This window comes from Chaetodon trifascialis, chromosome 20, assembly GCF_039877785.1.
Source record: "Chaetodon trifascialis isolate fChaTrf1 chromosome 20, fChaTrf1.hap1, whole genome shotgun sequence".
NCBI classification, from domain to species: domain Eukaryota; kingdom Metazoa; phylum Chordata; class Actinopteri; order Chaetodontiformes; family Chaetodontidae; genus Chaetodon; species Chaetodon trifascialis.
Genome location: NC_092075.1, coordinates 12718076 through 12743000, shown reverse-complemented (window position 1 = coordinate 12743000; position 24925 = coordinate 12718076). Strand labels below are relative to the sequence as shown.

Sequence of the window (24925 nt, the reverse complement as noted above, 5' to 3'; positions counted from 1 at the left end):
TAATGCGGCATTTTAGTTCAAGTGGAGAAAAGAAAAAGGGATAGATGGAGGTGGGAAAGCAGAGTGCATGAAAGGTAAAGTGCATGGAGAGGAGATTAGGCATTGAGGCATTTCTGAGATGGGGAGATAAGGCACATTAAAACTACTTTTTGTGTATCAGGACTGCCTGATGTACATTTTTCTATACTGTATTGCGCCTAAGACAAAGTCATTCAAAATATATGTTAGAAATGGCCCGATCATGTTTTTTTTTTTTTTTTCTCCTTACCCCCCTCCAATACTGATTGCAGATTGTTTAAAAGCTGCGTTGGCTGATATGAATCTTTTTTTGGTTTGTTTGTTTTGTATTAGCAGCTAGTATAGAAATAGCGTTCATCAGATTGACTGCTTTGTACAGTATTGTGATCTCCACCAGGTGGCAGCGTGACCTTGGCTTTGAATGCTGTGACTGTACAGAATGAAGTCAAGAACCACAAAAAGTCAATGATGTTTTCTTATTCGGTCAACATGCTTTTACTTACTCCGTCCAAAGAACAGAGCAGTACAGTACAAAGAACAGTAGAAATGCAACAAGTAGCCTACAGTGTGTAGAAGTGTAGAAGTGTAGAAGGACAAAGGAAATGCGCAGTGTAATCGCTCTCTCTCGCCGTCCTCTTGCACTCTGCACCGGCAGGCAGTGTGTGTGTGTGTGTGTGTGTGTGTGTGTGTGTGTGTGTGTGTGTGTGTGTGTGTGTGTGTGTGTGTGTGTGTGTGTGTGTGTGTGTGTGTGTGTGTGTGGCAGGAAGGAGCATGCTGCTCACTGCAGGAGTGGAAGCAAAACCAGAACAACTAGGAACACTTTTGAAAGTCGAGTAGTCACTGATCACATATTTTGACTGAATATCGGGCAATAATAATTGTCTGCCCATTGATCTGGGCATCCCTAATTCATTGTGTGTTGTTTTTGCCAAAATATTTCTCATTCTGTCTCCCCATGCTTCCAGTTCTTTTCTGGCATGCTGCTAAGGCTTCGCGTGAATCACTATACAGTACAGAAAGCCTATTGGTAGAGGTTTGTCTGACCACAGGGTTAAATTCAAGTGGAATTCATTACAATTGCATCCAGTGAGATTTGCTGTGGCAATGGCATCTACTGGGAAGTTAAAGGAAAAGTCAGTATGATTTAGGGGCATCTATTGGCAGAATATGGCACTTCATTAATGTGTAATCACCTAAAAATAAGAATTGTTGTTTTTGTTGAAGTAGAATGAGCTCTTTATGTCTACAGAGGAAGCGAGTCTTCTTCCATGGAGGTCGCCTGCACTGCCATGTTTCTATAGTAGCCCAGAAGGGACAAAACCAAATGCACTTCCTGGCCACTGTACATATACTGTAGGTTCTCCTCCTTGTTTGGAATGGGAGGGGTGAGGTGAGGGGCATTCAGTTGGCTGCAATTTGCAACCTCGCCACTAGATGCCACTAAAACCGGTCCATAACGAGTAATGACTTGTTTCATTAAGAGGTTCTCTCAGACTTCAAATGAGGGTTGTGATGCAGGACACATCCTGAATGGAAACATGTTTTTTTCAGGGTCTTAGGGCCAAAATGACACGCAAGTCTACTGTTTGAAATAAGGAAGGGTCTTGGAGTGCAGAACCTTGTTAGGTCATGTAATAGTGTAGATTTAGATAACCGGGGAACCTCTTTCTCTGCAGTCTTTTAAACTGCGGTATCTCAGCAAGTTTCTGTTCATAATTACTCTTTCCTCAAAGTCGATACATTACAGAGAACTACACCTTGATCCATTTTATCATCATGTGAGATTAAATGAAAAATGGCAAGCACAACACAGATTGAGAGAGACAAACAGACACATTTGCATCTTTAATTAGATTTCCGGCGAAAGGGTTTTTTTTTCTTTCTTTTTTTTTTTTTTGCTGAAGAAGAAAACAAGAGAACTCTCTCGAACTCCTGAGTCAGAGTGCCATTCACATCATGGTCAGTTCAGTCCAATAAATTCAAGCAGATTAATTAACAGTAACTTCTTAATAGACAAGATATATGAGATGTTTTCTATGGCATCAGTATCCACCACACCACTGTCGAATCTGAAAGAAAAAATACTCCATTAAACCTAGCAGCTGTTTAGGGCAACATCTTTGAGAATTTGGCAGCTTAATGCTTCTGCTGGAATTAAAATTGCTCACTGATATGACAGGTTGTGTAACTGTTGAATTTTAAATCTGCAGTGAAAACATGTACTGTGTGACTCAGGCTGAGAGAGCACTTGTCTGTACCAGACAAAGTGTAGGCCAGCACTGCAATGTCAGAGAGAGGGCAAAAGCAAATGAAAACCAGAGTCCTGCTAGAAGAGCGAGAGAGAGCACTTCAGTGAGACTTGAACACAAAAAAGTCTGCACATAATGCTCCAAATATTAACACATTCACACAAATAATGACAAACTGGAAAGTATTTACCACACACAGATGTAGAACTTCTTTATGTGTGTGAATGTGTGTTATGTAGGGTTGTGACCACTGAAATCTATTAACAAAAATCTCTTCCCTCATGTATTCTGTAAACGTTCTGCGAGCCTGTCGCCTATGCGAACCCTCAGCAGCTCTACAGCACTCAGGGGCTGATGTCATGGTAGGGCACTGATGTGATTGGCTGAGCAGTGAGCCGTGGCGTGACTTGGCGATGTTTCCTTGGATTGCTGCCTTTTGAAAAGTTTTAAAGTACGGACAATGTAAAAACTGGGATAGCAGCACTTTTAGAGTTAAGTTTAAATGCTGTTACATGAGGCAACTGTTCTGTTGAATACAAATTTGTAAAAAATTATATTTGTTGTTGTTGATTGTTGATTTTTGTATTGCATTGCCACGATGTTGGGGACTTGTGAGAGAAAAAAAAAATGGTTGAAATCAACGCTGCAGACACGAAGATATCCGAACTTTTGTCTGTAGTACGAGTCCAGTCCCAAAATCCCAGAATCCTACACCTCCCATAGTACAATAGCATCTTTCACTCCACCTTTCCTGTTGCTCTAAACTCACGCATCCTTCAAAACTCCACACTGCCACGGTGTAACGCAGGCTCTCTGTTTTAAGTATGGAGTCTCAAGCTGAAGCTGACCTTCATTTGTAAAATCTGTGAATTGCCCCTTTAATTTTGTCCTTATTTATTGACTTAACATTTCTTTTCGTCCCAGCTATAGTGTTTTGTGTGCGTGTGTGTCTGTGTGTGAGCACTTGCACGTTATTTCATTCATATTGTGGTCCAGCAGTAAGCTCAGCTGCTGCTCTCCACAGTTGACCATCCTTAACCTACTGGAGACAGCTCAGGTCGCTGTGCAGGGGTCTCGGACGCAGACACACACTCAGTGCATATTTTGGGCCTTTTAACTAGCTGACACCTGGCAAAGGGCAGCAGATGGTTGTTAACAGCTTCAACTCCTGGCAGATCTGTTTTAATTCAGAGAACTCCGGTCCTCAGACTGGATCACAGCCCAGCGAAGTGAAAGGTGGCGGGCGCTCGCTTGACTGCCATTAAGAGAAGCCAAGAGTTTTTGGCAGATAGTAGGAACAGCTGGCACCGATGACAGGGGCCGGCTAAGTGGCCTAAACCTTCTGCAAAGGAGCAGGAGAGATCAATAGGGCAACTCCTACACTACAGGGGTAGGAGCACTTTGATGGCTGTTACATCCCTCTTGACATCATGAATCACACTAGAATGTCTGTGTGTGTGTATGTGAGAGAAAGAGAGAAAAAACTGGGGGCTAAAGGTGATAAACAATTACTTTTGCTTTAACAGAGAAGCAGAAAGAGGAAAAAATACACACATCTACATGTTTTCTTTTTTTTTAAACGTGGAAAACACTCATAAACACTCACACTCTCTCTCTCACACACACACACGCAAAGTAAGCATATTATCCTTTTTTTCTTTTTTTCTTTTTTAACCAAAACATGAAGCTCAGCTCCTCAAACCAAAGATGCATTTCTAGAGAGATAATACATTCGTTCCAAGCGATGGTGATGAAGATTACAATATCTTGATAGAATAGACAAACGGATAAATTACTTCATGGCTAAAACCTGAGTTATTCCAAAGTATTTCCATATGAAACTGCACAACAATGCACATCAAAAATAAATGATGCATCATTATTCTCATATGGGGTATTATTTGCATGACTAAAGCTATGCTAATATATTCATGTAATATATTCTATATATATATATATACACACACACATCGACATATGGGTTATTTATGTATATGTATGTCTCCGGGGTCTGAGATTATCTGTGAGGTCCAGTCAAAACACAGAACCACATCATGACAAAATGAGTTTCAGCGATTTTTCTGAAGCTCATCTGCTTCAAAAAATATGTCCTTACAACAGAGGTGTGACTAAAGTGATATTTCTTTTTTTATACATTTTGATTTTCCTTTTTGCTTTCAAACTCAAGAGGCAAAGAGTTGCTGACTAAGATATGGACAGTCCAGTTGTCTCTGCCTTTTGCTCATTTTTTTACTTTTACACATGTTTTTTCTGCCCGTTCAGTCTTTCATCCTCACTCTGAAAACGAGGAGGAGCAGAGGTACAGCGTATTTCAGTTGGTCCTCAGCCTCCTTGCCTCGCCATCCCTCTTCCTCCTCTCCCAGTCCTCTCCCGGACGAAAGCAGATATGACTGTTTAAATTGACGGCTTGAGCACTACAGTTGAGCGATGTTCAGTCATTGGATCAGTTTAATCAGGTTCCTTGTGGCACCGGTGGGCTGTTATCTGGATTTCGTTGTCACAAAAAATCCTCATAGTCCAAGAGTTTGGAGTGCTGACGTGTCTTCCAAAGTCGATAGAGGCGGAAGTCGAAGTACATCTCAATCATCTCCTTGCCTTGATGAGTAAATGAGACAGGACAAGTTTGAATCATGTGCAAGGAAGCAGAGACACTGTTATGCAGGAACAATATAGGGTTTATAGAGTTTCCAGGATGCCCCTTTTATACCCAATCATGATACTATCACCTGTTACCAATGAGCCTGTTTACCTGTGGAAGATTCCAAAAACACCTGTTGCTGCCATCAGATTCAGATAAGTTCATTATATATTTACAAAAATCAATGAAGCTGATGAGGTAAAACATTACATAAATTGTCTTTGTGCTGTTTTCATTTGAGTATCTGTCGAAAAGGATTAGCAAACTATTACTTTCTGTTTATTTATGTTTGACACAGTGTGCCAACTTTTTTGGAATAGGGGTTATATATCAGCAAAAAATGCTAGTGTACTGCAGCATGAGCTTTATTAGCGGTGGATGCATGTGGAATGATATCTGTGTGTGAGCGCTTGTGCATTGTTTTAGAAATAGAATTTTGCTCCTCACTGTCCTCTAAAGGGCTTTCATCTGCCACTAAGTTGTATTGTCAAATGAAGGAAAACATAATTTCTGAATCTATGCACAGATGTTCAGTGACAACACTTTTTCGAGCGAGTTGTCTCGCTAACCCCTAAAAAAGGTTTAGGTAATGAAAGCACCTTGGTTAAGTTTGGGAACAAAATGGACTTTTGGTTAAACTTTGATCCAATAAACCTATCTTTCACTAACCTTAACCAAGAGCTGTGGGTGTCTAAACATAGCCATAAAAAACATTCATCGTGCTTTCATTGCCACGAGCAGACTGTGCATCTAAAGAAGCGAATGATATCCAGATGTGTTGAACAGCATTTCTTGATTATGATGATGAAAAACTCAATTCAGGTGGTAAAGTATATTTGCTGTTTCTGTGACATGATACATAAACAGACATGGTTGATTTGTATGGAATGAAAGTTTGGTGTGGTTTCATGTGAGGATTAGTTCAACCCATGTGGGAACTTACACGTTTCTTCATTAGTTTACCTGTGAAAATTGATTTGTTTTAGTATTGTCTTTATGTGTAGGTTGTAAATCATCAGGGGTGCAGAGGATGTACCAAGAGTACAGGAGGGAAGAGAGACAGCAGAGTACAGGCTTTTGTAATACTGACTATTGTGTTGAATAGAGAGTACTCTATATCCCTTCTCCCACCTGCAGCTATGAGGAGAAGGATGGGTCTAAAAAAAGTGCAAACATGACTGCTTCCTCTTCCTGTGTGGTGGGTGGGTGGGTGCAGGTCTATGTGACTTGGATAAAATAACAAACTCGTATAGAAACATTAAACACTGTATTAAAACACCACCCTAATAGGTATTCAGAGAAAAGAAAGCACGACGTGTACAAGAACAGGATGAACATATGAGTGACCGGATAGAACATGTGTGTGTGAGTCACCATGCATACGTGTGTGTCTGAGATCTGCGTGTTCGAGTGTATCTGCATGTTTGTTCAGACGCACCCTGTGCTGACAGCTCCAGCGGCGACTCAAACTCGACGGAATAAGGCCTCATCAGATTCTTCAGTTTCTGGAACAGCTGTTGGGCAGAGATAAGAAAGCAAACACCAATTAATCCTACTGCATTTGGATAGACTGGCAGCAGGGGAGCCTGCATATTCAGACACAACACACACAAACGTAGAAACAGACAAGAGTGGCAATGAATCCAGCTGATTACTGCCAAGCAGACATGCACTTTCTTACTGAGCAGGTAACAAGGAAGACAGGAAACGAGATGAGACTTCATTTTTCCAGCTGGTCCTCACACAAGCTCTCTGCCCCTGAGCTTGTTAAGTTCAGAGAAGGACCCCAGCGTCTGTTATATCCCCAGCTAAGAGACCCGTGTTCAGGAAATTGAAGATTAAAATCAAGATTTGAGATGCTCGCTGATAGTTTGCATTTGTAGTCCTGCAAGTGTTTTTGCCTCATACCACGACGATCACAGTGTGACATGTGGAGCTGAAATGATTAGCTGATGAGGAAATTTGATAAACAATTAATCGTTTAAGTTGTTCATCAACCAGAAATGTGACGCATTTGCAGGTGCCAGCTTCTTAAACGTGAGAATTTGCTGATTTTGCACACCATTATGTGGTCGTACAGGGAATACTTTGGGGTTTTTGTAAGTTTTTTGATTGACAAAACAAGCTCTTGAAGACATCTCTTTGGACTCTAGAAACTTTTCTTTTTTTTTAGAATAAACCATTATTCGATCAATCAAAAGGAAATAAAGGATACCATTAGTAGCAGCCCTAATTGCACTTCAGTTTGTTTAGTTGGAGAGTTTCAGTGATTTTTGGTATTTCAGTCATTTCTCCTGCAGTTCTCTGTCTCATTGCACACACGATCCACTGAAGCTCACTGATTCTTCACTTGAATTTAGTCATGAGGGATCTCAATACCCCCCGTCAGAGAAATCAAAGGCCAAATGTGCTTTTGTTTTCTACTTTATGATGTTAAAATGGAGGTGGTAAAGATGAAGCAGCTTTCATTCATTGTTTTTGCAGTCCTTTGATAAAGATAAAAGAAGATGGCTGGATGCCAGACGTCGAGGGGAGATCGGCTGAGGAGACGCAGGCAGCGTGGCTCGTCTGTAGTGCGGAGAGAGAGCTGGAGGCAAATGACAAATCTCAAATAATGTCTTCAAGTTGTGTAGTTTCCTCTCTGTCCTTTGTGGCTTCTTACAAGCTCTCAGTGGCCGTTGTTGCCAACAGTGATGCAGATTTTGTGCTTACAAAACCAAAACATGCTGGGAAAATCTCTGGGTGAAAACTGGGTCAGGCTGCCTCTCTGGCGCGCTCACCTGCTGTTCTCCATCCTGAGCCTTTGTTTTCGCTCTGCATCCTCCAAATCAGCTTTTGTTGTGCTTAACAAGATAGACCCCTTTGATATTTGCTGAGTGATTTTATTAATTATGCATTAACCATTATGTTTTAACTTTTCAAACGGGGAGGAGGTGGTCCAATTTACCTCTCTGTTGAAGTCAACCCACTCTTCCACGGCTGCAGGCTCATGTCAATATTTATAAGCTTGATGATATACTTTATCACATTATATCAGCACCGAAGTTCCCCCAAGTACACAGTATATGAACGTGCATCAGTGAGTGAGTGTGTGTATGCAGTTACAGTATGTGACTTGAATGCGTGTAACTTGCTTTCATATCTGCAGCCTGAACCTTTGGCTGAACATATTGCTTCGATATTTGAAATAACATCCTGTCTGTCGCTCCGGTGCGTTTGCATGTGTTTGTTTTGTGCTGTCTGGGGGTGCAGCATTTGGCAACATTAAAACTTGCTCTTTAAAAATGGATTGAACAGGGATCCAAGCTGACACCATTTAAACTCTGGCAAACAGGCCAGGAGCAATGTGTTCTGTTCATGATGTTCTGTTTATCTCTGGTTGGAGGTAATGGTATATGATTATTAAAAAAAACAATTATTGACATACACTATGATAGGGTTATGGTTCAGGCTATGTCCCTCAGCAGGCGTTAAGACAGCAAACCGCCAATCAATGAAAGTCTGCTTTGAGTGGGTTTTTCCATGCGCATCCTTAGTGCATTCAGTTATATTTTAGACAATGGTGTCCAACTTTGTGGTGCACAGAGGTTCTTAAAGAAGTAGTTTTCACAGTTAAACATGGAAGAACTTAGCAGCCTGCAGGGAGCCCTGACCTCAGCTCGGTCTTTGGGATGAGCTGCAATGCCAACTGCGAATCAGGCCTTATCGCCCAACATCAGTGGCCCACCTCGCTAATGCTCCTCTAGCTGAGTATCAGCAAATCCCAGCAGCCAAGTTCCAAAATCTCATCAAAAGACTTCCCAGAAGAGCAGAGGTTGATGTATCAGCGTATGATATGCTGTATGGAAGTGTCCACAAGCTTTTGGCCATGTGGTGTAGTTGGCAATGGAGAGCAGGTTTATAGTTGCCCAGAATGACAAGCACTAAGGGCTATAAACAAACCCTCATAACTCGTGTTTCCTGATTATACTAGACAAGCCCTTCATGGGAAAATTTCACTTTGAGATCTTGGGGCGAAGCCAAACCATTGAACACAAAAGAACCACACCAGTTTTGCTTTTGGATTCAAGCTCTCTTGAAACAGTTGCATGTATTTGTGTTTGTCTGTAGGGGTGGAGATATCACTGATGTGCAGTGTGTTCTGCAGACTGCCAGACTGTCCATCAACCCCGGAGAGATCCACTTTATATAACAAAGCATTTTGGCAGACATGACTGGAATAGACAGTTAGGTCAGACAAATACCGCTGGCTATGGCATGTGTCTGTGTGTGTATGTGAGAGTGTCTGCCAGCTTGTTTGTGTCTTCGTCTTCTTTTTTTTTTTTTTTTGCATGTGTTTGTTGTATGTGTGTATGCGGTCATGTGTCTGATTATTTGTTTATGTCAGGTAGAGAGAGGTGCAGCATTATACACCATGTCTGCTCCACAGCTATATCCAATATTATTGCACAGAGAGAGATAATAGTTCTCCTAAGTGGAGGAAGAGAAAGGGAAAAACTGCCAGGAGGATAATATGGTGATTACCAGACAAACAGAACGAAACAGATGCAGAGGAAAAATATCTATGCACCTCTGTGCTAGACGAACCTTAAAGTTTGTGTAACACATAAGTTTTTTGGTTTCGAACGTGTTTCAACAGAGATCCTGTTATGAACGATACTCGTGTTACAGCGTACGTTGGTCCCACCGGTGCAGTTTCATTCAATTTCTATTTAATTGAATCTTCACAGGGGTCGGTCACTTGTAGGAGAAAACACAAGCAGCCCAAGATGACCAATCACAGTTCTTGGGGGCTCCATGTAGTATCTCTGTAGACCCGCCATAGGAGATGAACATGAGCTACAGCGTAGCAATGGTGGATAAGTGCCACTGGAGCAACATCAGTCAGCAGCTGACACACGTATAATCCTTAAATAATCATATCTTCTGTCTATGTGTTATTGGCCAAAATGATGTTCAATTCTTAAAACACATGGGTTCAAACCATATTAATGCAACACAAAGATGGATTTTAAAGGATCTACATACCTACATATCACAAAATAAATGAATAAATAAAATCATGGCCTACTGCATGTTGTTGAATTATGCAGTGTCTGTATACCTTGTCTCCGTTGGGGTTGCCCAGGACGTAGCATCCCATTATGTGGATGAGATTGGGTTCTGGGTTGATTTTACTCATGAAGCGACTCAGCCTCCTCCAGAATCTGAATAAAGACAAAAGCTACAGTTACACAGCATCCCATTTCTTTCCTTCTGAATGTAATCAATCTCATTGACAGTTGAACAGCAAATGAAAACGATCCTGTCCTGTTTACATTCACCACAGCAAGCGGCCATAGAATAACAGCTCTAACACACAACACCAACTATAACCGAATGTTTTTCATGTCTTGTAAAGCCTCATCACATGTCGATGCTTCATAAGACATGGAAAAATGGTAACTTACTGGCTCATGTCTTCCTCCTTTTCCACCTTAGCAAAGGTTGCCACTTTATTCTTCAGTAAGTACAGGTGACCAGGGCCTCCCTGAGAAACACACGGAAAGAAAACACATTAGTACTACCACAACTGCTAATTTGCCTCCTCTTAATTAAGGTCTTGAGAGCTTAGATCCCAAAGGAAGGCCTTTAATGCAGTCTAGCTGCTTACTCTGAGAATTTCATATTTTATCTCCCAAATAAATCCTACAGTATCACTTTTATTTTTTTGTCTCCTTGTTCCTCACCTGACAAAAGATGAGCATCCTCCAGAACTTGCTTCCTCTCCTGTAAGCCGTGAGCTTCTTCTCTATTTCCTCTGTGAGGGAGAAAAAGGGTTGGATTGATGTAAACGACTGAGAACCGAAAGGGAAAGGAATAAGAAAAGAGACAAGTAACAATTTAAAAATACTCCGATACAACAGCACCTGATGCCACTTTACAGCAATGTGGTGTTAACTTGTCATCAGTTAAGCAGGTAGGCGGAGGAGGGAGAATGTCAGCAGCTTGGAGATATTTTAGGACCAGCAATGATGACAAAAGTAGAACAAACTGCAAACTATGCTCTGCTAAATTGTTTGAAGGAGGGGTGAAAAGTAGCTCCTTAAAGAACCAACACAAAGCAGAGTTCAAGGAGTTTGCTGATGCTAACAGTGGGAAACAGCAACAACCAACTTTGCTGCCAATGCTGGAGAAGGGAATGAAGATGTCCGGAGACAATGCAGAGGCAGTAAAAAGAACAGAAGCTAGTGCCCAGTGCAGTGCTTTTGATGACCAACCGTCACCAGCCTTAGACAATACAGGATATGACATACGGTACAAGGTGCGAGATTCCCAGCTGTCACCACATAACAGAAACCGTATCATCAAATAGTATGTCGTCAAACGGAGGCAGCTCTACTGCATTGCAACCGTAATGATACGCATGGTTGAGCTGTAATGGTATTATTAAATACTAATTTCAGAACTCGGTATTGGCAGGTGCCCAAGTGTACTTGAAATAAAAGCGGTATCAGTGCATTCATGAATGAAATGTTGAGTACTTCACAGCAAAACAGGTCAATGAAAGAAGGTAAAATGGAAACGTGCATCCTTTCTTTGACATACTTTCAATAACTTGGCGAGAGCTTATTCAGTACAGGGTTCGTCATCGTCTTAGCAAACCATGGGAACCATTTCCTGTAATTGCTTCAGTTACGACCAACGTAGGATTTTTCTGAGAATGCCGTCCAAAAAGGCTCTCTCTCTTTCTCTCTCTCGCTCTCTCAATCACGTCATCATCATTGCTGGTTGCAGTAGCAGGGCCGAGTAGGCACTGTGTCCTGTGCCTGAGATGCTTTTTTTCTTTGCCCTTAAGTTTCATTTTTCAGACCTTTAACTTCCTCAGTCTGAGTCAAAGTTCATGCTTCAGGCAAACTGCTGCACGGTCCAGGTTCAAGACCAAAGGTGACTGAATTTCCTTTCAGAGGGGGGAATTGATGTCATCTTTTACATATCTCTCTCTCTCAGAAACATTTGCAGTCGTCACTTTCATGTTTCACATTAGTATCTTCTGTTCTTACAGTCATTATCATATTTCTTTTAGAGTATACAGAATATTTTATTCATGTTACTTTTTGTATGAAAATAACTCACTAAAACTTGATTTTTATTGAAAAAGAAATAGGAAAAGCCTTATAAAACAGCTGAAAAAGGTGCATACTTATATAAACAGGAATATTTACTCACCCAAAATATCATCAAAAGTTGCGTGTTCGTGGTCCTAAGGAAAAAGACAGTCATACAAAACACTGTTAACTACTTTGATTTATTTTGCAATCTGTCTCCATAAAACTTTGCAGAAACAACTTGTAAGCATGGTATGCTGGTGTGCTGTAATGCATCTGTCTGCACATGTCACTGTTGGACTCACGTAGAGTATGGGGATGATTGAGGGGTCATCCCTGCGGATTATAGTGGGAACGTACTCTGCCTTGGGGACCTTAGAAGAGATCAGCTAAAGGTGAAGGAGAAACAGAACAGGGACAGGAAATATGGATTGAGTGGGATGTGAGGGAAGGAGAGGGGTTGGGAGGAAATGGAGCAAAGTGAGGGAAAGAGAAAAGAGTTTCAGAGAAATGAGAGGAAAGCAGAGGAGCAGACTCTCATGTCTGTGGGGAATATACCGCTCTATAGAATATTCGCAGTGGTATGGTTGAGAGAACCTTAGTTGCCTTTAAGATGCTGCACCTGCATATTGATTTACCTTTCTTAGATGAAGCTTCCTTTAACCCACATCTGCTGTCTGTGTGTAATGCGAAAGTAAGCATTTCCTAAAGCAACCATTTATATTATGTTTTAGAAAGAAATCTGTTTTTTTGTTTCTAAATGACTAAATCCATCATCAGGGCTACCTCAGCTTAGGTTTGGAGACTGCGCAAAGGCAGCTTTACAAAGGGTTGTAGAGTTTGGAAGAACACCAGCATTTACCTGACTGTAGTACTGTAAGTACTGATCTCTTACCATGATTTTGGGAGGTACAAAGTCATCCCCTTCACAGGCCAGCCTCTCCATCTCCCTCTCCTCCTCCCAATCTAAACCATCATCAACACCACCTTCATCCAGGGTACCACAGGAAGCCTGGAGGTCTCCGCCTAGAAGAGAATATAAGATGCGGATGAGGAAAAACACTTGAGATAATAGGATGTAGGCAGAAGTGTTGGGTGGGAGGCGAGAACACTGACACAGAAACAGAAAATCTGGGAGTGAAGGAAAGACATGTCAAGGAAATAGAGAAAGGTAGTGCGGAGGAGAGGAGAGAGGATGGAGTTTGTTGCTAATGGTGGTGGCATAAGAAAATGACAGATGGAACAGGGGGAAAAAAAAGAGACAGCTGGCAGAAGGGGAAAAAAGAATGAGCGATAGTGAGTGTAGCAGCAGGATTTCTGGCATCGGCTAACAAGGAGAGCTATGAAAACTGGCATTATCATTGGCTATTCTAAGAAGGTAGGGTTATGTGTTATCAAGTTGTGCTTTTATGAGATGTTACCCTCACCCTTTTTAATCTGTTATCTTACAAAACTAAATCAACTAAACAGTGTAGTGAACACAGCAATTTCAGCTTATTTTGTCATCAGAAAGGGTGTCTAATCATGCAGTGGACGAATAAAAGTTCAACAATTCAATCAGAAAATATCCAAATTTTAATGAATATTAATTAATTTGATGCAGCACATCTTTGCACTGTTTTTTAACATTATTTTATTAATAGATCTTCTGCAGGACAGCCTCCACGTGCAGCTGGAACTGGTTAACTGGTGCATTGGTTAAGTGGATCTGATGGAGGCTACTCTGCTGTTCGGGCTACGCTCACTTGACCAGAAACCGATGTAGCCTTTTGATTTTTTTTTTTTTTTTTCCTAACAAAATATCTGACTCTGCACATACAGCCACAAAGTCTTCAACAAACCCACGTCCTGCATCTGTGTTTACACTTCTGAGAGTTTGCTGAAGTGATGAGCTCTTGCTAGCGTTCTGCTTCTTTCTCTCTCTCAGAGGGGCTTTTTGACTTTGAGTAGTAGTTTTTTTTTCTGTTAATGTGCCTTAGGCGCTGTGAAAAAACACTTATCAAGATAGGGAAAACCCTGATTTTTAGAAATTGCACCCACATTTTGGTCATTTCTGCCATATTCCACATTTTAGAGTTGATTCTTTTTTTTGAACAAATTCTGCGATTCTGTCCATATTTTCTGCATCGCTGAAATCGTTGGACTCCTTAGGAGGAATCTGAATGTTTTTGATAGAAAGGGTCAGAAAGGGTGTGTACTTTCTGGGGACCAATGCTATTCGACTTTTAATAGATGCCAAAAAAAATGATGATGACACAGAGGCGGGCATTAGCATATTAGCTTGTCATTGAATGAATCCGTACTGGGCCTCTGTATAACCTTGGATTATGGTGCTAGACAGCTATTGAATTAGTTCACACCTAGAGGGGATTTATTAATGAGGTGTCAAGTTCAATTATCCTATAGAACCAACGATTCCATCACACATAAGAAGAGCTTTGATTAATAACAATGCTCATTGAGATAGTTTCCCCTTAAATGGAATGGCGTGATTGTTAATCGTTTGTATCGTTTCGTGATCGTTTGTATGTATGCTGTATTGTTTTTTTAAGGAAAATCCTACTCTAGTTAGTGGCAGACATGTTGGCGTGCTACAGCAAGAAAAGCAAAGGTGTAATTAATGACATTAACGATGGCTGCTTCAGTTCCTGGTTCAGGATATTCTACATGATGGATAACCACCATTGCTAATTATGACACTTAAATAGAACAGAAAGCCATCACTGTATTATTAGCAACACCTGTGCTTTTCCTAAAATAACGTGTCAATGTGTCTGCTGTCCTGTACAAAATTAATAAGATAATCCTTTATTGATCTCCCAGAGGACGAAATTGGGAAAGTGTTTCCACCTGGTTTAAATAAAGAGCCTATTGTATGAAGTCATTCTTCTCTGATCGGAATCTACTGTGACAGCGAATCATAGATGAACTGAAATACCACCTCTCAAATATGTTGAGATTGACCTCAAAAATGCAGAATCAGTCAAGTTCTTGTTCAAAGACTGCTAGTAAAGACTTCTAATAAAAAAGGTAACAGGGAAATGTCAGTTTGAAGCAGAAGAGTATGGAAAAAGAGGAAAATGACAATCAAGACAGACAATGTCGCTCCTCCAGAATGATACATTTCCCTCAAGAAAGAGGAAGAAAGAGGCATCAGCCACACATTAGACATTGAGTTCATTTATCTTTCATCACACTCTGAAACACAGAAACACTGAAGATGGAGGTGGAGAAAAAACACAAAAAACCACAGATACTCAGACATTAACATAGACAAACAGCACATGCAAACAGTGTGTGTTGATTCACATATTCAAAGCCCTTCAGAAACACTGAGACACACTCCACACATGTCCTCGCGTCATTTGTACCAGCTCGACACACTCAGACTGAGACACACACTCCATTCTGGAAGACATACTCACAGAGAGAGAAGCATCACAAAGTTGAAGAAAGACTCACGGTCATAGGGAGACAGATGGACAAGGTCAGAGTCAACAGCAGAGACAGCCAGTTTGTACACGATTGTGTTTTTATGTCCATGGATATTCAGTGTGTTAGTTCTTGATCTGCCAAAACCAGCAGCTGAGTTGTAAAACTATGATGTGGCACCTTAATTTAACAGAGGTCTGCAGTAGCATATTGTCATATCAGTCCTATTTGGTATGTGTCTGTGGTACAGGTTGCAGACACGATAACTCATAGACATTTGATGAAAAGTGGCTTTATCTTTCAAGTAGCTCAAGTAAGAAAACACTAATAAAAATACTAGGCTAATCTGCCCACTGTCCCTCTGATTGGCTGGTGTTCTTTGCTTTGGTTAGGGTTAGAAAAAAATGTCAGGGTCGGAGCCAATCACAGGCAGAGTAGGGTGGGTCTTCACAGGATATAAGGGAAAGAAAAATCACAGGGAATCAGAATGAACAAATGGCTTGGCACCAGCATATTAGACCACCTCCCAGTTGGCCATTTATGGAAGAAGCTGCATTGGCTGTCATATTTTAAAAGGTAATATGCAAAGATGTATCCAAATATCAAAAGTAAAAGAGTTAGCTTTCCTGTTTTAGGATTTTCATGATTTCAAATCAGCTGAGGAAGGAAAAAAGAAAAAGTTGAAAAAAAGGAACAAAAGTGAATGATTAATGAAATAAAAAATAATAAGCAACTAATAACAATAATGGTCAGATAAACATAGTGGAGAAAAAGTACAATCTTTCCTACTGATACATTTTGTAAGTAGGAAATCTCCCAAAATGGAAGTACAGCTACCTCAAATTTGTACCTACTTGTACAACCCCATACTTTGGACTTTTGCAAACAGCAGCACTTGTCACCTTCTTCACTGTGTACTGTACTTTGTATATTGCAGTCTGTCTTTGCTCCGCCTTAAGAAACACTTTTCCACTGGTTGACCTCCGAATCTCCGGATGATCTGGCCTCATTCCGGCTTTACTGGAAGTTGGCTCATATATCAAAGTTCTGATTACTAGACCTTTGTTATGGCTGACAAATACTAAGTGCTAAGTGGCTTTCATCTCCGTATGAACCACCTGTGTAGGCAAATTAATTAATCACGAAAGTATTGAGTTAGCAAAAAGCTAATTGAAGCTGTAATCAATCTGCCAGTCAAGATGTGAGGGCACAAAGAGTCAGATGGGTAATTTGCATTGAATGCATTGTTTAAAATACGCTCCCACAATTCTCACTGCAGCTGTTTGGGCAGATTGTAAACGCTTGAGGACAAGAGGACACTTAAGCGCTTTTTGATTTAGTTCTTTAAAGGTGTTTTTGTTTGTGTCTGGCAGTTAATATGACATTTAATTCATTGTTATGTCTGTCAACAAACAAAAACGTTGTTTAACATTATTTAAAAGGCCTCACAGGTCCTGGTCAATTTTTGACTTTTTCTTCCCTCAGTTTAAGGGTCCATGCATGCAACAAACTGATAATTTGCCCAGCAAAAAAAACAAACAAACCCCCCCAAAAAAACAAAAAACCTACGGCTCGCTCACACTTTCTAATAAAATTCCCCTGGGAGGCTTAAAACCTCAACAATGTCCTTGTATGCTCTCAAAGCTCTGGCTCATGAATGTGTCCCTGTATGCTCTTCATTGCAATGCAAATTGTTTTGTACCATTGCAGCATTTGCTCAAAATTTGCCACACACACACACACACACACACACACACACACACACACACACACACACACACACACACACACACACACACACACACACACACACACACTGGCATTAATGAATGTCTGTGTTTTGCCTAGTCTGTAAATGTGGGTTGGTTACTTCAGAGGTAAAGCCTTTTTTCATCAGTTTTTAATTGCAACTTTTTTTCTCTACAGCAGTTGTACAGCACTGTGTGTGTCAGCATCTCTGTGTGCATGTGTGTGTGTGTACATGCGTGTGCACAAATCTGTGTTAACTCACTGTCTCTGGGTTCATGAGGAGAGTCAGTCTTGACAGGGGTGGGGTCACTCCAGGAACGGCTGAAACTCTTCGATCTACGCTCAGCGAATGCTAGTGCAGGCGGGGAGAGATAGTCATACACACACACACACACACACACACACACACACACACATACACACACACTAACAAGCCCGCAGACTGGCTGCTTCCTCTGTACACTCACCATCGAGAACACAGAAGTGCAAAGGCGGATGCAGCTACAAGTTCACAAGAGTGTACAAACAATGCCATCCCTCCTCTGCACAAACAAATGCCTGCATATACAAACTGCCAAACACACATACAGTCTTCTAACAATCCTATTTCTTTAACACTATGAAGAATCCTGTTGCTCATCTCTGCCTGCGTGATCATCAGTATGGATTTAAAAGGACTGCTCTCGTTTCACAGATTTATTGAGCTATGCCCCGTCAATTAAATCAGCTCTGATTTGAGCAGTAATAACCGTGCTCTTAGAGTGTTTTTAGACCACTTGAAAGTGTTCGGCGCGGTTAATCAAGAGTGTCCCTCAAGGCACTGTACTTTTTTTTTTTTTTTTTTTTTTTTTTTTGGGTCTCTGTAGTGTCTAGGCTGATGGATCCTCTCTAATGCTTCTCATTTTGCTGCTCATACCAGCTTGATATTTTCAAGTACAAATGTCTTTACGTTTGCTGATACATTCGAGGTCAACAACTAGTTTTTTTCCACATGAAATAAAAAGACATTTTTTGGTGACACAGACATCACAAGGTTGCCTTTTAGAAAATGTTTTTTAATCATAATATAATACTTTGCCATATTTTGTGATCCCAACGTCACAAATAACTCTGTCATCTTAAGGAGAGCTTTGACTTTTATAGTCAGAACATGATTGATAGGGCTGTAATGTCTCTTAAGTCCCTCAGGCTTGATTCGGCCCAGTTTCCTTTATATATGATTTATTTTATTTGGCTCAATCAAACCTGCAGCCTTGCCACCAAATTTGTTGACCATAAGGAGAATGTCAGCTCACCCAAAGCAATGCAGAGATGTGAGAAGAAACTGCCTGAAGAAGAAATTGGCTCGAGGAGAACTAGATCCTCCTCACAGCAGGGGAGGTCTGAGGTGTGGACAAGTTTGACATGACTGTCAGCAGCAACGATATTTTGGGTTTTAGTATATGTCCACAGTGCAAAAGTCTACTAAGGTCCAATTTTAAAACGGCTGACATTGTTATAAGCCACCTTTAACCATTTCATTTCTGACCCTATAGTCCTGGACTATGATTGCACAAATTGTATAATTTCCTCATATTTCTGTGAGAACTATTCCCGATTGGTCATCTGAACATGAAAAGAAAATTTGACACAAATAAAACCAACATTTTTATTCATTAACTCGTTTAGCTGGCTTCCTTCAACATCTTCTTTCTATTTAATTTTCTAGGTCAAACAAGCGAACAGATTGCAGACCAGTCACATCCCAAAATCCCCCTCACATTGCTATCCAATCCACACACGCCCTTCCATTATTACCAATCATCACTTTCCTTTAAAAAACAATTCGTCTTCAAACTTCACAACCAACCAACCAAAAATAGGCCCAAACATTTAAAGCGATGCAAGAGGAAAAGACCGTCTTCAGCTTCCACACTCATACATTCGCACATGCACAGACTCATATCGCTGGCGTATCAAACACACACTGATGCATATATAATCCTCAAGGAAATGCAATAGAGCATTACGGAATCCCAGCAAAGCAGCAGCGTTTGGTGCCACACACATGCAAAAACACACCAGAAAACAGAGAAAGAACACGAATGATGGCGGGGTGAACAACGTCACAGTCAATTTGAGCAAACATCACACACACACACACACACACACACACACACACACACACACATCTCTGACTCACTCTGTGCTTTAATCCTTCTGCTGCCCACCATCCGAAGATGCTTCCGGAAGTTCCTGTGGGTAGAGAAATCAAAGCAGAGGAGGGATAATGGAGGACAGAGGAAGAACCGAAATGTAAAGGAGAAAGAGGGGGAAGAGGGAGGGGTGGGCGGGAAGTAAAAGCAGGCAAGACAAAAAGAGGAGAGTTTAGTGTCAAGCGTCTATTTCTGCTGAAAGAGGTCAACAAGGAGATCCTGTAATTGTAGGTAAATATACACATTTCCTTGTCAATGTGAGAGGAAAACACTTCCTACAGGAGCAGTGTGGGTGCAGTGTACCACTGTACCACGTTGCCTAAGTACCTCTTTTCATCCTTTGTAGTTTAGATTTATGAGACACTGGACATTCATGTAACAGCAGCCTAAAGGGAAACCCTACTTTCGTATTTTGTAGTTGCTGATGCATCTGCTCTTCGAGTAAACACATCAGAGGGAGTTTATTTCGCCAGACTGGTGCATGATAGCGTGTGTTTAGTCACTTTGTTCCAGGCAGATGAGATGTTGCTTTGCAGATGGTGTCTGTGTTTGACCCGGGTGTAATTTGGTTTCATGCATTAGCGATTTCATTTATTTTTGAGACAAGAGCCTGATCAGTACTGGATTTGTCAAAGAATAGTGACTGAGTCACATACTGGGCATTACATTGTGCCATAAATATACAGAGGAGATCCCATAGAAGCTGCTAGCAAAAATATTGCCATAATATACATTTTAGGTCACATCCCTACTTTCATACACACACCGCAGAGTTCAGACAGAAGTGCTATGCTTTTATTTCTTTTCCCAAAGTCTACCTCATCACCAGTAGGTGATTTGCGAGGGGACGCCACCCCCCTTGTTAGTGACCAAATGATCAAAATACATCTCCATTATTAACCTGCAATGCCCCTTCTCCACCCCCCAGCAGCAGAGCACTAGTTGAGTCTAGTCTGTCTGACTCGCTGATCCCTTTTCTGAGGTTTGTGTAAGTTGGAATCTATGACTCCAAACATGGAGCAGAAGTATTAGCGGTCTAACTGTGCTGTGTATTGATGAATTCCTGGTGCTGTCTGTGGTGCTGAACAGCAAACACATTGACATTTTGTCAAACACAGCCTGATTCTCTCAGGTCTGCCCTTTTGTCAGGTTTGTCTTGGATCTATAATATTCTCTGAACTGTATACTCTAAACACTTCATTCTGTGCTATATTGTAGCCCATACATTCCATAGTGTAATTTCTCTTTCACGATCAAAGTGACATGTCGCAGAGACACATCGTTTCCTGTAGTATTCCTATAAAATTTCTATGATCGTACTGGTCATAACCAATTTCACACAGATGCTATGAGATGCTATAACTTCCACCTTTACATAGGCTACCTTAATCTGCTCGAGGATGTGACTGCTGACTGCTGCTTTCCATCCTTGGTTGAAAGGGACCTCGATGCACTATGCTGGCTTTCCTCATCTTCCTTATTCAAATGCAGTTATGAAGAATCTAGGCTATTTCATTTAGGCTAATCACTGGCTAATGATTCTCTACGATGAAAAATATTTTGCCTGTCGACGTCCATATTCATCAGGAGACTCACGGGTGCAGAACTGTGGCGCCCGCCCGATGGAGCAGGATTGTAATGGCTATAGATCTGCTTCACGCTGCTGTTAACAGTCACATTGTACAATCATACACATATGTGGGCCCGCAATGTACGCTGGGAAATGTTTATTAACTTCGAAAATAAACAATTTAGTCAAAGAGTAAAGCCGTATTAGTTTATATTATTTCATTATTGAGCCCTTTATTTCAGAAAAATGTGTTTTTCATCACATGTGGTCACATAGAAATTGCTTTGTTATAGCTGAGTAGCACGGCTACAGACACATCTAGGTTGTTTCTCTATGTTTTCTACTTGCAGGGTCTTACTATTTGTATTACTAAAAGTAGACAAGGGTTTTCACGTCTCCTAGCAACATTATGCTGCTCTGACAAAACCACATCTTTGTAGTCTATAAGTAATTAAATATAAAGGCTTTGCATTACCACGTTCCACTTGAAATCCACTTAGCGTCTTAAATAACAACAAAGGGACTGTATAGTTTTTCTCTGTGACTTTCTGCCTGATCCTGACATGATGTTCTATGCAAGAGCCCCAGATAAACAAGCTTTTATCTCTCTGCCTGCCTCCCATGTCGCCTCTGCACACAGTTTCAGTGCACCAAGCTACCAGTCAACACTCATGATTAATGATCTCTGCATGTAGTTTGTGAGTGTGTGTTTGTGCGAGCGGGTCCATGTTGATCCAGCAGTGGAGAAGCACATCAAAATAGAAGCAACATAAAAGGGGGAAAAAAAAAAAAAAAAAGTCTTTGGAGTCTCTTTGTCCCGAGTTTACCTCCATACAAAATGTCAACAACAGTAAACTTGCAACATCAAACAAGGAATTTCACTGCTAATTTCACAAGCGACACAAATTGCATTAAACCATAACATGGCTTAACAAGGAGCGACTATAACTTGGTATTACTTAGAGATAAGTGACATCACTGTTACTTTGTACTTTGAGAAAGAGATCTTAAACACACTCACACACAGACAGAGTCAGACAGACATCTTTTCACCTGGATTGTCCTCAGCTGCCCACAAAGCAGAGGTGTGGAGACCGTTAATGAGATTTGGACAGAAAGAGAGGGAATGTGGGAGAAGCCATGTCCACCTCCACCTCTAACTAAAGACAATCTGTCTGGTCCTTCTTTAGCTCTCTGTAACTCTCTATAACCTGTTTATACATTCAGTATTTTCTCCTGTCACCTTTTACTTACTTTGATTGTCTACTGCCTGCCCCTGTTTCTTCTGCTAATTAATGCAATGGACATACCAATGTAATACAGTCTGAAGTAAGCGATTATCTCCTAAATTAATATGACATATTGGGGATTCATATTTCAAAGTAGTAACTGAGTAGAGTAGTAGTTGAGTAGTAATTTTTGCATAAATATCTGTTTAGCAGCTTTGTTCTTATTATAGTAATGCAGTCAATGGTCATTTTAAAGATCGGACACTGAGTGATGCATTCAATTTGGCAAACTATAAGGGGATCTCTGTGGGCAGCTAAAATGTCTGATCAGCAGTGGGAGAAGAATTACTCAGATAATTAAGTAAAAGTAGCAATACCACACTATAATAATACTCCACTCTAAGTAATAGCATTAAAATCTAAAGTACCGAAAATAAAAGTAATCTGTATGTAGAATGACTCATTTTATAAAAAATATATGATTGATGCATTGATGTGTAGGCATAACTATGTAGCTAACGCTCTCAAATAAATAATATTTCCCTCTGATATGTGGGATAGAAGTAAAGCAGCATAAAATGGAAATAATCAAGTAACATAGAAGTATCTCACAGTGTACTAAAGTAAACTCAGAAAATCAAAAGAAAAGAGCCAGATTCATTGTTTGCATATAGTGGTGCATGAAAGAGAGGGAAGTGAATGCCTCACATCAAAAGGGTACAGAGCACTTAGGAGTTTTTATGATGAAAAGCACTCTGAGATCACAGGGGATGATGAAGAGCAGTGCTGATATGTGCTCTGCTGTGGTTTTTACAGACAATCGTCTTGTATGTGGAGATGAGGATCATCCTCTGCCATCACTGGTACTCGACAGAAGTACTGCCTGCAAACTACATTTGACTAATAATTTGTGCTCTGCTTTGTGACTTAGGTCATGTCTAATGCAGATGCATTTAAAATGCTTATGATTCAAAGATTTTTCATTCACACTCGTGTTTATTTTCTTATCTGAAATGAAACTTTCTGCTGTTTTGAAAGTGTTGTTTGAACAAAGTGTTCTACCGAGTCAGAAACTTCAGGCCTCATGGGTAACTTTCCCTGTTCACACTGCAACACAAGAGCAGGGACTTCTAATTTATTGACTCTGAGCTGGTTTTACTGTTTTGAGTTGATTTTGGTGGTCAAACAACCATCTTAGAGAAGATAAAAGACACAAATTTAAAAAAAAACATGGATTTTAATGTTTCACTGCCTCAGGCTGGACATGGCCTCAGTGTGATAAGACATAATCTTGTAAGTTTCAGGTCAATGGAGGATTTATTTTCCAGTGGATTTTAGAGCAAAGAGGCAAAGTGCTCCTAAAAGTTTGTTGGGCTATTTTTTCCTCGTGTTCAAATCACTCAATTTGATGAAATAACACACAATGTGAATGCACTGACACTGCAGATGGATGACACTGAGATGTCAAAGGAATTGAGATGGACTGCATGGTGTCATATTCACCATCTGCCCCTGTGTGACGGAGCATCTGGGCCTGAGTGGGATAGCTTCTGAACTTGTCACTGATGTCATTACTCCTGCAAGTGTTACAGAATCTCACTCTGTGGTCCCCCACTCTCTTTTTTGTTTTGTTTTTACTTTAAGGGAAAATTCAAATTATGAGGATAAAACCAAAATATCTGACAACAAATGGTGCTTGGACATACCAGTTTGTTATCCAAACCATTTTCCAAAACCATTCTCACAGATTAGGTATGGGTTTGCAGCCAGTGCAGTCAATCTAGGTGTGGCTGAGTAGAATCCACAATACAAGTAGATTTTTTTAAATTAATTTATTTATTTTTTAACCACCAAACCAGTATGTGCCTGTTTCGATCTTTTGTCTCAGAATAAAGATACAATTCACTGTGTTTGGCAGTACAAATCTGGCCTTGAAAGTGGGGCACTGTAGCCGGGCGTCCAGTCAGCAGATCCCTTTGAAAGCTGCTGACGTCCTCACACCTTCAAGTGCCACATTGTGACTCTTTGGCTGAGTCAGATTAGACACGGCTGTAAATAAGAGACAACGCTAGCTACAGCCAGAAACAAGTGCAAACGACGCTCCAGCAAAGCACACCCTGACGGGAGGATGCTTCGTACCTCTGGATGACTTCTGCTGAATTCTGCTCCCTCTCACTCCTTTTTCTCTTCACAAATCCCCGGAAAGCCCTGCCAGGACGTGGCACAGTATTAAAGGGATGAGCGTGGATGAATGCTGGCGTAGCATGGGGTAGGACAGTGCGGGGAGGCTAATGCCAGGGTTTTTAGCTGCAGGGTTTATTTGGCTGGGAAGGGGAGGCAGTTGTCGGTAGGCAGCAGCTAGCATTGACTAGAAAGACCAGAAATTCAAATCGCAGCAACAGCTCAAGTGGTATTTTCTCGTCACCCCTGCAACAAATGCGTCGGTCTGCATACTATAATCCATCTTCCAATAGAGACACTGATCCTGTGACCTCGTGCCTTTCTGGTCATTGTACTTCATTTTAGAAGAATAGGTTTGTTTTTGGGGAATTTTATTGTTCTTGATGTGTTGTTGAGATTTTATTTTAGCCTTAATTCAGATCATAGAGATCTGTGGACTCGAGAAGCAACATGTTGTATGTTAAGGCTGTAATCCACTAGCAAAGACAGCAAAGTTGTTGTGGAAGCCTTTGATTGATTTAAATCAGCTATTGTGAAACTTTGAAATTGTTCTGG

At 40.8% G+C, this 24925-nt stretch overlaps 1 protein-coding gene across 1 annotated transcript in view; it reads right to left on the bottom strand.

Moving 5' to 3' along the window:
- Positions 1-1856: 1856 nt before the first annotated feature.
- Positions 1857-24925, bottom strand: part of nsmfa (NMDA receptor synaptonuclear signaling and neuronal migration factor a) — a 41356-nt gene continuing 18287 nt past the window's right edge. The window contains 11 exon segments of the mRNA XM_070988931.1: positions 1857-4883; positions 6365-6440; positions 10031-10133; positions 10377-10456; positions 10656-10726; positions 12136-12169; positions 12320-12403; positions 12910-13040; positions 17458-17547; positions 19378-19430; positions 24329-24397. Of these exon segments, the coding sequence (XP_070845032.1) occupies positions 4786-4883; positions 6365-6440; positions 10031-10133; positions 10377-10456; positions 10656-10726; positions 12136-12169; positions 12320-12403; positions 12910-13040; positions 17458-17547; positions 19378-19430; positions 24329-24397 (889 nt within the window). The 3' untranslated portion in view covers positions 1857-4785.